Source organism: Castor canadensis, chromosome 10 (assembly GCF_047511655.1).
Source record: "Castor canadensis chromosome 10, mCasCan1.hap1v2, whole genome shotgun sequence".
NCBI classification, from domain to species: Eukaryota; Metazoa; Chordata; class Mammalia; order Rodentia; family Castoridae; genus Castor; species Castor canadensis.
The window spans coordinates 736,734-751,715 of record NC_133395.1 but is presented as its reverse complement, the minus strand read 5'-3'; the positions used below and the strand labels follow the sequence as shown (position 1 = coordinate 751,715).

The following is a 14,982-nucleotide window of genomic DNA, read 5'->3' as shown; positions in this document are numbered from 1 at the left end:
CACGGGAGGTGCTAACAGATGCACTCTCCTGATGACTAACACCTCCCACCCTCCATGACCTGCTAAGATGCTCAGAGCTCTCCGCAAGCACCCTCTGAGCATCTGCACCTCTGCTAGTCAACTTTTTATCACTGTGACAAAACACCTGACAGAAACAACTGAAAGGAAGAAAGATTTGTTTGGGCTTATGGTTCAGAGGTTTTAATGTAAGGTTAGCTGGATCTTTGGGCCTCAGGGGAAACAGGTGATCATGCATTGTGAGCATGTGGGCGAAGCTGTTCACTTCATCATGGCCAGAAAGCCAAGAGCAGCATTTACCCCTAAAAGCCACACCCCCCCCAGTGACCTTCCTCTCACCAGGCCCTGCCTCCTGGTGCTCACCCCCTCCCAATAACACACTCAAATTATGGCTCCATCAGTGGATTCATCACTGGTTAGGTCAGAGCCTCTGTGAGCCAGTCATTTCTCAGAAGCCCTCAGCTGGCAACCACACCTTTAAAACATGAACCTTTGAGGACTTTTTAGATTCAAACCAGGCCAGTGTCTGACACCAGCCATCACCAGAGTGTGGTGCCGGGGCCTTGGCATCACCCTGCTGCCCTGGTGAGAGGTGGGAGCCTGGAGAGCAGTCAGAGCAGGGAGAGGAAAAGAGAAGACCAGCACAGGTGCTGCCGGGCTGTGAACACTATCTGATCCAGGGCAACCTCTGCTGTGTTGGCCAGTCTGCCGTGTGTGCCACAGGCCATGGCCAGCAGGCATGACAAGTGTGTAGGACATACCTTTCTGACTGCTAAGCACTAATCCAGGCAAGAACGGTATGTGATAGGAAGCTCCAAGGTCTGAGGACAGCGATATTTTCACAGGTAGTAGAATCCAGAAAAAGAACATCAAAATACAGGACTGGGTTTTTAAATTCAGCTGTATAGAGTACACAGTGTGCCTGTCAAATGTATGTATTCAGTTTGGTCTCCTTTGTCTCCCGTGCATGGCAGATGGTCAGACTTCAGGAGGTGTTCAAGACCTTCTACCTCGGCAAGCACAGCGGCCGGAAGCTACAGTGGCAGACAACGCTGGGGCACGCCGTGCTGAAAGCAGAGTTTAAGGAGGTCCGTTCTCTGCTGTCTTTCTGTGTGTGTTACTGAGATGTTTTAAGTCTCATTGAACTTCAGTAGCAAAGAAGGGAAACATTGTTTCCATTATAGTTCAGTGCTGGCTTTTCTAGGTCAACAAAATGAATAAATTAAAGGGCTAATATTCCACTTCACAAAAATCTTGTCTGTCAATCAGTAGAAAACCATTGGCCTACCTGGAAAAGAAGGCTGTGAACAGACAGATCACAAAAGCAAAACTTGAGTTTTGTTGTGAAACAAAAAAAAAAACTCTTCTGAGTTGCACTGACCAAAGGGTTGCAAACTAAACTACAGTGAGGTGCCGGTTTTGAACAGGGAGAGCAGCACTGCCTCCTGCATGGCCCTGGAGCAACGTGAAGGCCACAGGGCCTCAAGCTCAGAACTCAGTCAGCAGCTTTGCTGTCCAGTTCAGTTCTGGGGATCTCTTGCATGGCATTTCTTTCATTTTTTATTTATTTTGTGAGGCTGGGATTTGAACTCAGGGCATTGTACTTGTGAAGCAAGCGCTCTACCACTTGAGCCACACCTCCAGTCCATTTTGCTCTGGTTATTTTGGATATGGGGCCTCACTAACTATTTCCCTGGGCTGGCCTTGAACCTCGATCTTCTCAATCTCAGCCTCACAAGTATCAAGGATTACAGGCGTGAGCCACCGGCACCCAGCATGATATTTCTTTTAAGTTAGCTGTTAAATCTCCCTTTTGTTGGAAGGTGTCATTGAGCAAATTGTGCCAGGTACCAGGAACCCCAAAGTGGCTTTCGGGATTTTACCTTGCTATTTCCTGAAGTTACTCCAGATAGAGCTGGAAATCCTTCTTGCTAAGGCATTTTTAGCATTTAGTAAATAAAAATGTGCACTGCACAGCTACTATTAAGAGTGATCATTTAAGCCGAGTGCTGGTAGCTCACACCTGTAGTCCTAGCAACTCAGGAGGCAGAGATCAGGATCACAGTTTGAAACCAGCCCAGGCAAATAGTTCATGAGACCCTATCTCTAAAACCCTGTCACAAAAAAGGGCTGGTGGAATGGCTCAAGGTGTAGTCATGAGTTCAAACCCCAGTACCACCAAACACAAAAAATGATCACTTAAGAAGAGAGACTGAACCAGGCACTACTCCCAGCTACTACTTGGGAGTCCAGCCAAGGCAAATACTTCTCAAGACCCTCATCTCCAAAATAACCAGAGCAAAATGGACTGGAGGTGTGGCTCAAGCGGTAGAGTGCTTGCTTTGCAAGTGAGAATCCCTGAGTTCAAACCCCAGTCCTACAAAACAAATGAGAGAAACACCTGGAGGCATGGCTTAGGCAGCAGAGCACGTGCCTAGCAAGCATGAGGCCCTGAGTTAAAACTCCAGTACCACAAAAAAAGGAAAAAAAAAAATCTTCAAGCAAAGTTATTTTTTGTTGTTGTTGTTTGGTTGGTTTTTATTTAATGTTTTTGGGTTTTTTTGTTGTTTTTTGGGGTTTGGTGGTGGGTGTTGAGTCAGAGCCTTGCTCTGTAGTCTAGGCTGGTCTTGAATGCTCAGTCCTCCTGACTCAGGCTCAGGAATGTTGGAATTACAGGCATGTACCACCACACCCAGCACTGGGGTTTGAACTCCCTCAGGTTCCCCCTCAGGGCCTCACACTTGCTAGTTAGCCCCTCCTCCCACTTGAGCCCCTCCTCCAGGAATAGAAGAATTTTTAAGTGCAATATCTAATAATCATTTTGTTTGCTTATAATCAGTAACATAATTTCTTAACTTGGTGGCTATTGTTATAACAAAAAGTTTGAGAGCAAAACTTTGTGATGTGTGACATGTCCAAGTGCAGCTCCACAGTGACAGCTCCGTTTTCTTGAAGGGGAAGAAGGAGTTCCAGGTGTCCCTGTTCCAGACGTTAGTGCTGCTCATGTTCAACGAGGGGGATGGATTCAGCTTCGAGGAAATAAAGATGGCCACCGGGATAGGTAGGGAGATTCTTTGTGAATGTTTCCAGCATGTGTTCATTTTAAAAGAAAGTGTAGGCTGGGGTGTTGCTCAGTGGTAGAACACTTGCCTGCCATGTGTCAGGCCTTGGATTCCATCCCTGACACTTTTTAAACAAAGGAACAAATACCAAGCGAAGTCAGGGAGCTCAGTCTCCGCCAGTTGCCCTTGGTAGCCTCTCCCTCATTGTGTAACAGTTCTTGCTTGTGTTTGCTTCCCATTCAGAGGACAGCGAATTGAGAAGGACGCTGCAGTCTCTGGCCTGCGGCAAAGCACGCGTTCTGATTAAAAGTCCCAAAGGAAAGGAGGTAGAAGACGGAGACAAGTTCATTTTTAATGGAGAGTTCAAGCACAAGTTGTTCAGAATAAAGATCAATCAAATTCAGATGAAGGAGACCGTATGTACAAGCTTCCTCTTTTTACCTGCAGGGCATGCACCAAGGAGTTTTAGTCTTTTAGAGAAAGTTCTTAACTGTTAGAAGCTGATGCAGTTTCTAAATCTAATGTGAATTTGTAATTTTCATAAGAGTACTTGCTTATATCTTTGTTTGGTTTATTTTTGGTGGGACTGAGGTTTGAACTCAGGACATCACACTTGCAAAGCAGGTGCTCTTCCACTTGAGCCACACCTGCAGTCCTTTTTGCTCTGGTTATTTGGGAGATGGGGTCTCACAGACTACTCCAGCTGGCCTCAAAGCTTGATCCTCCCAATCTCAACCTCCCAAGTAGCTAGGATTACAGGCTTGAGCCACCTGCCAACTTTGTGTATCTTTCATTATTTCTGTGTTCTCAGTAGGGTAGGAATAAAATGGGAAAGGCATTTGACACATTGCCAGCCACAAAACGGTGTCTTCCCATACCCAGATCCTGCTAGCTCAGAGGGCATACCAGCACCTGTCTGCTTACTTTGCACAGCCTGGTTCAGCCGTCCTCCCACCTTGTCCTTGTGGAGGGTCCCTGGCTCAGTTTGGGCATCATGGACCCACCACAGTTGTCTGTGCTGCTGCGGAAGAGGCAGCAGCTCTAGTGGGGACTAGACCTGGAGCACCCCAAGATCCCTCCTGACACAGCAGCCCTCATCCCTGAAACCAGGCATTTAGCAGTTCCAGCCACCAACATGTCCCTGAAAATGCCAGACCCACTGTGTGTGGTGAAGGTGCTTGTGAAGCACTGTGCTCAGTCCAGGTAGCAGGAGGATGACTTTAATTACTTTGGGCGATTCCACAGACATGTTGATTGCATCAGCTCACCCTGAGGCATTCAGTGTGCTGGACAAAAAATACATTCAGATCATTCAACAAGATGCTCACTGCCATCAATAATTCTTCTAAATTAAAATAATATTCGAGGGTGAGGGTGTGCAAAGCCCTAGGTGCAGTCCCCAGTACCACCAATGACAAAATTATAATTATATTCCAGTTGTGGTATGTCAGTTTAGGAGATTTTTAAAACTTGGACATTCTCTAAAGTTGGTACATATATGGGGAGAAACTGCCATTTTTTTATCTTTTAGATGAAAATTGAATTAGTATAACTTTTGTGTTTGTGTGTAAAATTTTTAAAAGACTGTTTCCTTAGAGTAGTTACAGATTGACAGCAAAATTGAGGCAGGTTCCGAAATTCCTGTGTATCCCTGCCCCCACCCCAGCCAGCCTCCCCTCTCCGTGTCCCTCAACAGAGCACACATCCAATTATCGTGACCCCAGGTGTGCACCTGCATTGGTGCCCTCAGTGCTGGACAGTGTCACACAATGGTTTCATTGTCCTAAAAACCCTCTTCTTTGTTACTTCCAACCCCTCCCTTAGCCCCTGGCAACCACTGACCTCCATCTCCCTAGCTTTGCCTTTTCTAGATACCATATGGGTGGAGTCCCAGTGTGAGTGTTTTCAGACTGCCCTGTTTTGCTTAGCAATATGTGCTTAAAATTCCTCCATGTCTTCCCACCATCTAGATGGTCAAGTTTGCTCATCCACTCAGCCACTGAAGGTTGCTTCCACATTTTGGCAGTCACAAATGAAGTTCCAGAGGGTTTTTGTGTGGACACAAGTATCAGTTCCTTTGATGAACCATTTCATAGTGGCAGCTTGCTGTATCTGTTAAAGATTTAAGTGCATCTTTCCATTATCTACCCTTTTTACTGTTAGGAATTTTTAGGTTAAAGAGTATAAAATCCAGAGTTATGATTGCAAAATGTGACAATCTGCCATCTCTTTGCCAAGGAGCTTGGGGCTTGTGGTCATGGTGCTTTTCCTCAGGTGCACATTTTGTTTGTTTTATGGTGCTGGGGATGGAAACTAGAGCTTCCTATACTCTAGGTAAACACTCTGCTACCCCAAAGCCAAGGCTTTGTTTAAAATGGGATCACTGTATACCCTGCCATCTCTGTGTCATCTTACAGCCTGTTATATCATCCTAAGGCAACTTTCTTGAATATCACCTTTGCTGTTATCAAATTCATATATTATGGGTCAGTTTTTCAATTCCGTTCACCAAATTCTTTCCATTTATTTCATAGCCAGGACACAAATCCTTTGTTCTCTTGGCAGTTTTGGGTATCAGACCCAGGGCCTTGTGCATGCTAGGCAAGCACTCCACCACTGAGCTATACTGTAGTCCCCAAAATTCTGTTACTGAACCTATTGCTGTAACTCAGTTCTCCCAGAGAAGTTCAGAATGATTTCATTATGGTTTAGTTCCCCATGGGAACACTGACACTTTATTCACTTGCCTAAGTTAAGGTGCAGTTTTCATCTTTAATCGCACATCTGTGCGTAATACAGGTCTTCTATCTTCCTGGCTTTCTAGTTTTCTTGTGTATTTCTCACTAGTTATAAATTTTCAACACGCAGTCACTGAGCTTTTCCTTGTGGGCCAAACCCTCTGTGAAGCATTACAGTACACACAAAGTCCCCATATTGAGGACATGCAGTCCTATCCAGCAGACAAACACTAAGGAACACAGGTGGGCTGACTTAAAAAATGGAGGTGACTGTGGTGGTGAGAAGTACAGGAAGTCTGGTCTGCTTGGCAGACCAAAGGGAAAGCTGAGCCCAGTAGCCTGAGGTTGCAGGCCACAGCCAGATCCCACAGAAACCGCTCAGACCCGCGTGTCACTGGGAAAACCACCATAGTTCAAGCAGGAACGGTCCCTGCAATGTTGACACGCTTGAGGGAACCTTTCTTCCTTGTATCTGGCTGTTTTCATTTTGTAAATGTTAATGCTACTTATATTGATGTATTTATCTGATTTCCAGACACTTCACAAAATTCTCATCCGCTTGGATGGCTTTTTAATTGATTTTCTTAGATTTTTCCAATTTGTCTACAAATAATCACTTGTTCTGTCCTATTTCAATATACCTTTTTAGTTGTTTATTGTAGAGCTAGCACCTCTTAAATAGTGTGCCTTTTTTAAGAACTAGCAGTACAACTTTCTCCTCTTTGTATTTTGTCTCGAGTACAGGGAATATGATGGAAGCTTGGGGCATCCCCTCCCAGAAACACACTGATGGCCCTTCTCCCGCCCACCATTCAGCTGCAGCCCCGTTGGTTTCTGTGCTCACTGTTTCTAATATCTGCTGTTTGTTTATCATGTTCAGGTTCTCCTCCCGTTTCAAAATTAGTCCTTACTTGCTAAGGCTTGTTTGAAATCAAGACTCTGTTTTCACTCTTTTGTCTTGCTTCTCGGCTTGTGTTTGGGCAATCTCATGTATGCCAACAGGGGCATTCATTCCCATGCTGGAATGAATGTTTACTGTGCTGCTAGAGCTTAATCTTCAGATTTAAGTGCTCTTGCAGCTTTTTATAAGGAAAATACAATTTTGGGGGGGGGAGTTTTTGGTGGTACTCAGGGCCTCATGCTTGCTAGGCAGGTGCTCTACCACTTAAACCACTCCACTAGCCACAAGGAAAATACAACTTTTTAAATTACTTTTCCAAGTTTTGGTTTTACTCTTCTGAAAGTTTTCCTACAACAAATAAAAATGCATAACAAAGACTCATCCACAGCCTAGCCTAGCCTTCGTTTGCATCAAAACAAAGTTTTTCACTAAGCTCAGCCACCTGACGCAGGAGTGAAAGTATTTTTACACATCTGTTTTTTGTGCAGGTTGAGGAACAAGTCAGCACTACCGAGAGAGTGTTTCAGGATAGACAATATCAGATTGATGCTGCTATTGTTAGAATAATGAAGATGAGAAAGACACTTGGTCATAACCTTCTCGTCTCTGAACTGTATAATCAGCTGAAGTTCCCAGTAAAGGTGAGCGTGCCCACAGCGTGGTTGAATGTGTGGGGTGTGCTGATGCTCAGCCTGAAGTACTCTCATGGCCCTCAGCATCCTAGCACTGATGCCCCTCAGTCAGGCAGAGTCTGGGAGGTTCTCCACCGGCCCCTCCCAGAACACTGCACTTGTCGTGATTTCAGGAGAAAGGGTGCTGCAGGAGATCTGGACACACTTTCCTCCCTGGTTTTAAGAGTCAGGTTCACTACACGGGATCTTGGGGAGGGTTAACAATTTGGTGATATTTTGTGGTGGCTGTTGCATGTGAAAGCCAGCCTCAGGCCTGTCTCTCCACCCTGAGCTCCAGAACTGGGCTCTGTGGTTCTGCTGCAGACAGAATGTGGGATAAGCTAGGGAAAATATATCGTGTAGTGCTTCATTCATCAGAAGGTTCTGAGTTCTCAATGACCCTGGCCTTTCAGCTGGACCCACACCTGTGCCATGGGGAAGGAGTCCTGGTTCTGTGAAGTGTGGTGTGATCCTCCCTCCCCACTGGGGAGTCAGCACTCAGTGGATGGTGGGGGCCAAGGCCAGACGCTGCTCTCCACGTGGGGGGTGCACAGCCAGTGAAATGCTGTATGCATGGTGGGCTTACTGCCCCAAACCAGGGCATCTTTCCCTTTGCAAATGAAGAGACTCAGCAATTAAGTAGGAGTGTGATATGCAGCTAGCCAGAGCCCCCAGCCCGTTTTAGCCGTATCCGTGTCTACGAGCTATCACTCAACAGATAGATAGAAAGGCTTGCTGTTTGGAAAGTGGAGTGCTAACACAGATTTGCTTCGTAACAGCAGAGCTAAGGGTGGTGCCCGTTGGGTGGAGACACTTAGGTCTTAGGCTCTGTGATTGTTACATACTGTTAGCAAAGAATAGTTAGAATTTGTGATTACACTAGGCTGCACATGAGTGTACAGTAAAAAGCACAGAAGTCAGAAGAGCCACACAGGATGAAATGCTCCGTGGGATTGCCAGCGTCCTTTCGAGCAAGCCTGTGGGTCATGGCTGGTGCATTTACATTTCCCAGCTGAAGCCATGCGCAGCAGGTGGTGGAAACACTTGGTAGGGAGACAGTGCTAACGTTGTCCTTGAAGTAGGGAGCTTTGTCGTTCTGTAATTACCAACGGTTTGTGTGTAAATACATCTTTTACAGTTACGTATTGATATAACTGCGTACCTCACGCATGACGTATTATACCCCTTGTGTTTGTGAGTTTAGTGCCAGCAAAGGAGTCATTTGCTTTATATTTCTGTTACAGCCTGGAGATCTGAAAAAGAGGATCGAATCCCTTATAGACAGAGACTACATGGAGCGAGACAGAGACAGTCCAAATCAGTACCACTACGTGGCGTGATGTGCCAGTGGACTGTTGTCTCCCAGTAGAACCAACGCCAGGATGTGTGAAAAGCAGTGAAGCCCACACGCCGTTTCCAGACCCTGCAACTGGACCAGCTGTGGCCACTTGGATGCGAAGGATGTGATTGCTACGTCCACCCAGGGCTCGAGGACTTTCAGATGACACATGTGTCTTTCCTCCACTTCTTCCTCTAGTTCTTTTAGTCATTTAAATTGTTTCTGCTGCTTTGTGCAAAGTAACTTTGAGGCCGGACACGAAGATAGAAGATAGTAGTTAAGAGAGGTTCCTTCACAGGTGGTGTTCTTGTGGCAGCAGGCGCAGGCTTGGTTTGTTTCGTGTGTGATTGTGTGCATAGTGGAAAGACCCAACTAGATGCTGCATTCTGTCCAAGACGAGCACTGTGGCCATGAGCACTTGGACTGAAAATGGGGCCCTCAGCTGGTGGACACTGGGAAGACAGTCAGTGTCCAAGCCAGCCACTCAATTCCGTACCCAAGCCCTAGCCTCTGTGTTCCATGTACTTCCAGGAAGTTTGAAATTCTGGCAACTGGTTTCTTACAATCAGGTTTCTAAGTGACATCCTGATGTGCCAAGAGGATATTGTGTCTGATGCATGACACGGAGCCCATTGGCACCACCAGTTCAGTTCAGCCAAGTTACCTGTGCACTTCCCTTTTAAGGGCTTGGGGTTAGTGTGTTGGTGTTTTCATTCTAAGACTGAGTCTGGATGACTGCAGTTTGCAGGATTTGTGTGGTTGCCATAATAAAGTTTGGTTTGGTTTTGCAGTCACTCACAGGGACTGTCCTTGTTCTCTGCCCTGCCACTGTACAGAGCTTCAGGGGAGACTCAGTCTTGACATTGTGATGCAGAGGTCATTCTGTTGACACCTGGCTCTGTGTTGTGTACACACGTGAGGTTGAGCAGTGGAGAGGGAAGGTTCAGTAGTGATGTTAGTATGGAAACAATGACAAAGATACTTTTGTGATAACTTTTAAAAATACTTTATATTTTACAAAGTAGCATGTTTCATTTTGATTAAAAGCTACCAAAGGAATTTTGATCATGGTATGAGTGTTTAAAGCAATATTTTCTGGAATATACCAAATTTATATAATTTCATTTTATGCTAAATTATTAAAGGATTCTCCCTTTTTGAAACATGCGTGTTTAAAATATGACATCTTTTGGGTTCCGACATTAAAATCCTTAACTCTTTAAGTATCATCATTTCTATATTTGTAAATCTTCATTTATGAGTTCTATGATACGTGGTCTGTGAAAGGCCAAATAGATTTCTCTCTACTTCTTATATTTTAAGTTCATTGTGTCTAGAGATTGTTAATATTGTAATTTAATGTAGACTTCCTTTGAATAAAACTAGTTTAATTGGCCTTAAAATTATATTAATAAAACTTTTTGGTATGCAAACTACAGATTCCTCATACCTGTAATGACCAGGACACCAGACAGAGAGACACCAGAAACAGGGAACATCGTCACCCTGATGTGACTTTCCCTCCCAGCTCAGCTCTACCACAAACGACCGATGAGGGAAGTGGTTTTCTGCCATTCTCTTTTTTTATCGATATCGTCCAGCTTATAGTTAAAGGTTAATGTTATAAAGCAAATAGCTGAAGAGGAAAATGTGCTTAGACAAGAAAAGCTATGAGACTGGAAAGGAAGAGGTGAAATTGTTTGCATTTTAGATAGTTGTACACCCAGAAAATCCCAAGACATGAAAAACTCTTGACAGCAAATTAACAGGAAAGTCAGTCAGTAGCTTTCCTTTAAATAAAGACTGTAACAGCAAGTAAGAATACCTAGTAAGGAGCAGGGGAACTGCTACATGCATCCCCAGGTGTCTCCCAAGCATCGAAAGCTGATTGACTCTGTGGGCACCAAGGGCCCATCATAAACCACCTCACCAACAGGAGAGTTGAATTACATTCATTTGTGTGCTAAGTTGCAAGTGACTGAAGATTTAAGTATAAAAAGATGAAACAAATATAGAAAAAACGTGATTATTTTTTCCTTTTTGCAGGGGGTGGGCATTACTGGGGTTTGAACTTGGGGCCTCATGTTTGCTAGGCAGATGCTCTACTGCTTGGGCCACTCCACCAGCCCTGTTTTGCTTCAGTTTTTTTTTTTTTCAGATAAGGTCTCAAGTTTTTTCCCAGGGCCAACCGCAGACTGAGTTCCTGTTACTTATGGCCTTCTATGTAGTTGGGATGACAGGTACAGGCTACCATGCCATGCGTACCGATTTGAGATGGGGTCTCTTTTTGCCCGGGCTGGCCTCAAACCTGATCTCCACCTCTTGGGTAGCTGGGATTTCAGGCCTGCGCCACTGCTCTCAGCCTAAGGTTTCTGTTGCGTAGCAGGAACAGACACCACCTAGATTTCACAGCAAATCCTGAGTGAATGTGTCTTAGCTAAGCCATGTGGGAGGATAAATGCCACACTCTGCTCTTTGCTCTTCTCAGGCCTCGTCTTGAGCAAGGAAGGTCTGACCATCTACTGAAGTGCTGCCCTGGCAGCCTGGCCCCATTTCAGCCCGTCCCCCACTTTCTTTGAGTTCAAATCCTGAGTTGGAAATGATGAAGTGGCTTTGAGGATTTCAGTTCCCATTCTGTATCTTCCACAGTTAGAAATGTGCTCTGTGAATGACACTCATTCTTCAAGAACAGGCCCTAGTAAACACCAGCTGCCAGGGTTCCCAGGCTGTGCCAGGAAACGAGTGTGAGAGACTGCAGCGAGACCTCGTAACTCTCATGCTGCAAATACTCCCAAACTGCTGCTTAAGTCTGCTTTCTAAGAAGCATAAAAGTTTTGGTTCTTCTTTGTAACTTAAAAAAAAAAACACTACCACAGGTTAAGTACTTCAAGGAAATCTAACAACAGCACTTGGCACTCAGGCAAGCGCTGTCGTGGAATAGCACCCGAGCGAGGGTCAGTGTCTCCTTCCAGGAATCTGCTAAAAGGAAATGACTGGAGATGGGCAGGAGACAAGCTCTTGACAGCACCGAATGGCAAAGCACCAAACTCCTACAGGGGGGTCGAGTTTTGTAAAGTATTCTATGACAAGTCTTGCTACTTTCTATTAGCATGTATTTCACTTGAAAACTTACGAAAATGGGCAAAAGTCAGTGTTCTCCAGGTGAGTAGGAAACAGAATTGGGAAAGAGGAGGATAAGAGGTGAGCAGACAGGATGCAAGGCTGCCCGCCCCAACGCCCAGCCCCCAGCCCACCACTCTCAGGCCTGAGGTGTCCTACTCTGTGCTTGAAATTCCAGTAACCCCAGCAGTGCATCTTCCTGGGTAAAGATGAAATAACGGGGAACTTGGACAAAACAAATATAAGCAGGTGATTCAGCCTGTTTGATGAACAACTAAATGAAAAAATTAGATCCTACCCCTTTAATGGTTGTAGTGGGGTAGCATGAACTGCAGTGTGTGCTACACATCCCTTTCACCTAGCAAATTCAATCTATGAGGGAAATTATAGGCACATATAAAAAATTTATCTTCAAATATGTTTATATTACTTAGGGCTGGGTGAGTGGTTCAAGTGGTGGAATGTCTGCTTAGCAACCATGAAACCCTGAATTCAAACTCCAATACCTCCAAAAGTTCAGATTACTTATATTACCAAATAACGTCATTACAAAAATTACAGTTTCTAAAAAGTCTAGTACATGGGGAAAACATTTCTTAAGACTTACAAAAAGTAGGATGTAAATTGAGAACTTTAAAAAAATGTATGTAAAAGAGACAAAATGTCACGATACATAACTGCTGGTTGACAAGTAGTGAATTTTTCTCTTCCCATTTTCTGCATTTCTCAGTTTTTTATTATGAATAACTATTACCACTTTTAAAGTAAAACTTTAAAAATGACTCAACTAGATATCAACAGATTAAGTGTCCTTAGAGTAGAGGACCTGACACCTAGCTGTCCACTCCCCCAGCTGATTTCTCAACGAGACAAGGAACAGTAAAAACGCTTCTGGCAGCTGCGCATGGTGAAGCACTCAGGAGGCTGAGGCAGGAGGATGGAGTTCCAAGCCAGCATTCACACCTGTCTCAAAAAAAAAAAAACCAAGAAGAAAAAAGGAAATAAAAAAATAAATAAACCCACAAGATGACCAACAGAAGAGTCAGTGCCAGCACCCTGCAGAACCAAGTGACTTCAAAGACCAGCAGGGGTTGGTCTACTGAAGTAGTGGTCCAACTGCCACTTGGTCTCCACATTGCCAGCTTCCTGTTGACCCACAGCCCTGTCTCAGTTCTCAGGGCTCATCCAGGACCCCACCCTACGTTTGTCCACATCTCCTGGGTCTATCTGTGACTTCATGACCCGTCTTCATGACCTTGAGACTTTTAGGAGCTGGTTGTTTTTCTTGCAGAGCCCTCCCCCACTCCCCGTGCCTGCCTGTTAACCTGCAGACATGTGAAGCAGGTCACTGGTTGGTGGGAAGGGCACTAGAGAGGTGGCTTCCCAATGCAGTGCCCTCTCAAGAGGCCCAGGGAGTCCGTTTGTCCTATGGCTGGGGACCTTGACCTTAATGAGCTGATAGAGGTGGTGTCTGCTGGTTTTCTTTATTCTTTTTTTTCCCTTTTGGTGGTGCTCAGGCTCACCAAGTACTCTACGACTCAGCTGCACCCAGCCCAATCGTTTTCTCTTTGTAAGTAAAAAATAAAAAAGTAAGGCCACTGTTCCTTGTTGCCACTTGATGTTCTAGGTTTGTTCCTCAACCCCTGCCAAGTACCTGAAGCAGACAGAGCCACCTGCTGGCTTTCCAACAGAAAAACGTCTGTTAGCAGGAGCCGGTGGCTCCTGCCTGTAATCCTAGCTACTTGGGAGGCACAGATCAGGAGGATCGTGGTTCGTAGGGCTAGCCCGAAAACAAAAGCGAGACCCTATCTCAAAAATACCCAACATGACTATGAGCACATGATAAAAGCGAGAGCACACAAGGGAGGGGTGAGGATAGGTAAGACACCTAAAAAACTAGCTAGCATTTGTTGCCCTTAACGCAGAGAAACTAAAGCAGATACCTTAAAGCAACTGAGGCCAATAGGAAAAGGGGACCAGGAACTAGAGAAAAGGTTAGATCAAAAAGAATTAACCTAGAAGGTAACACCCACGCACAGAAATCAATGTGAGTCAATGCCCTGTATAGCTATCCTTATCTCAACCAGCAAAAACCCTTGTTCCTTCCTATTATTGCTTATACTCTCTCTACAACAAAATTAGAGATAAGGGCAAAATAGTTTCTGCTGGGTATTGAGGGGGGGAGCGGGAGGGGGTGGAGTGGGTGGTAAGGGAGGGGGTGGGGGCAGGGGGGAGAAATAAACCAAGCCTTGTATGCACATATGAATAATAAAAGAAAAATGAAAAAAAAAAATAAATAAATAAATAAAATGAGATTTAAAAAAAAAAAAAATACCCAACATGAAAGAGAGTGGTGGAGTGGCCCAAATAGCAGAGTCCCTGCCTAGCAAGCATGAGGCCCTGAATTCAAATTCCAGTGCTGCTAAATAGTTAGAAAAACTACTGATCATCACCCTTACTTTTATTAGTGCAAATTAATTATACGAAGGGGTTTCACCGTGACATTTCCATACATGTTCATGAGGCAGTTTGATCAAATTCATCCCTATTACTCTTTCTTAACTCCTGTCCCCTCCCCCTTCTTGAGTTTTTCGTTGGCTTCATTGTGCTATTTTCATACATGTACATATATCCAATGTACTTCTATCATGTCCACTCCCATCACCTTCTCCTTCCCCCTCCATTCCTGTTGGGTCCCCCTCAACTAACTGAATTTTTTAAAGCCTCCTCCAAAAGCTTTCACAACACAAGCAGTTACTCTTTTAGTCTCTCCCCAATCACAAATAGATGACACACAGCCTGTGACAAGGGTTCAGCAAAGAACAAAGCAAAAACTCACCACACTAGTTTATCATTCTCTACTCTATAAAACTATTTTTGTTAAGCTTTTCATTTTCTGGAGTTTGGTGGTACTGGGGTTTGATCTCAGGATTTCAAGCTTGCCAGGCAGTGCTGTTTCACTCTGCCACCCCCTTCCCTGTTTTTGTTTGTTTGGCAGTACTAGAGTTTGAAGTCAGGGCCTCACATTTGATAGGCAGGCACTCTACCACTTGAGCCATTTTGCTAGCCCTTTATGGCGTTTGTCCAGATGGCTTCCAACCTCAATCCTCTTGATTTCTGCTTTCTGAGTATA

The 14,982-nt window shown here is 44.8% G+C and overlaps 1 protein-coding gene across 3 annotated transcripts in view; it reads left to right on the top strand.

The window, feature by feature from the left end:
- The window catches only part of Cul4a (cullin 4A), a 37,755-nt gene extending 27,593 nt beyond the window's left edge, over window positions 1-10,162 (top strand). For all 3 annotated transcript variants that reach the window (XM_074042940.1, XM_074042939.1, XM_074042942.1), the window contains 5 exons: window positions 993-1,106; window positions 2,974-3,079; window positions 3,324-3,496; window positions 7,208-7,360; window positions 8,635-10,162. In XM_074042940.1, coding sequence (XP_073899041.1) covers window positions 993-1,106; window positions 2,974-3,079; window positions 3,324-3,496; window positions 7,208-7,360; window positions 8,635-8,730 — 642 coding nt within the window. In that variant the 3' untranslated portion in view covers window positions 8,731-10,162. The remainder of the gene's footprint in view (window positions 1-992; window positions 1,107-2,973; window positions 3,080-3,323; window positions 3,497-7,207; window positions 7,361-8,634) is intronic.
- Window positions 10,163-14,982: the final 4,820 nt, after the last annotated feature.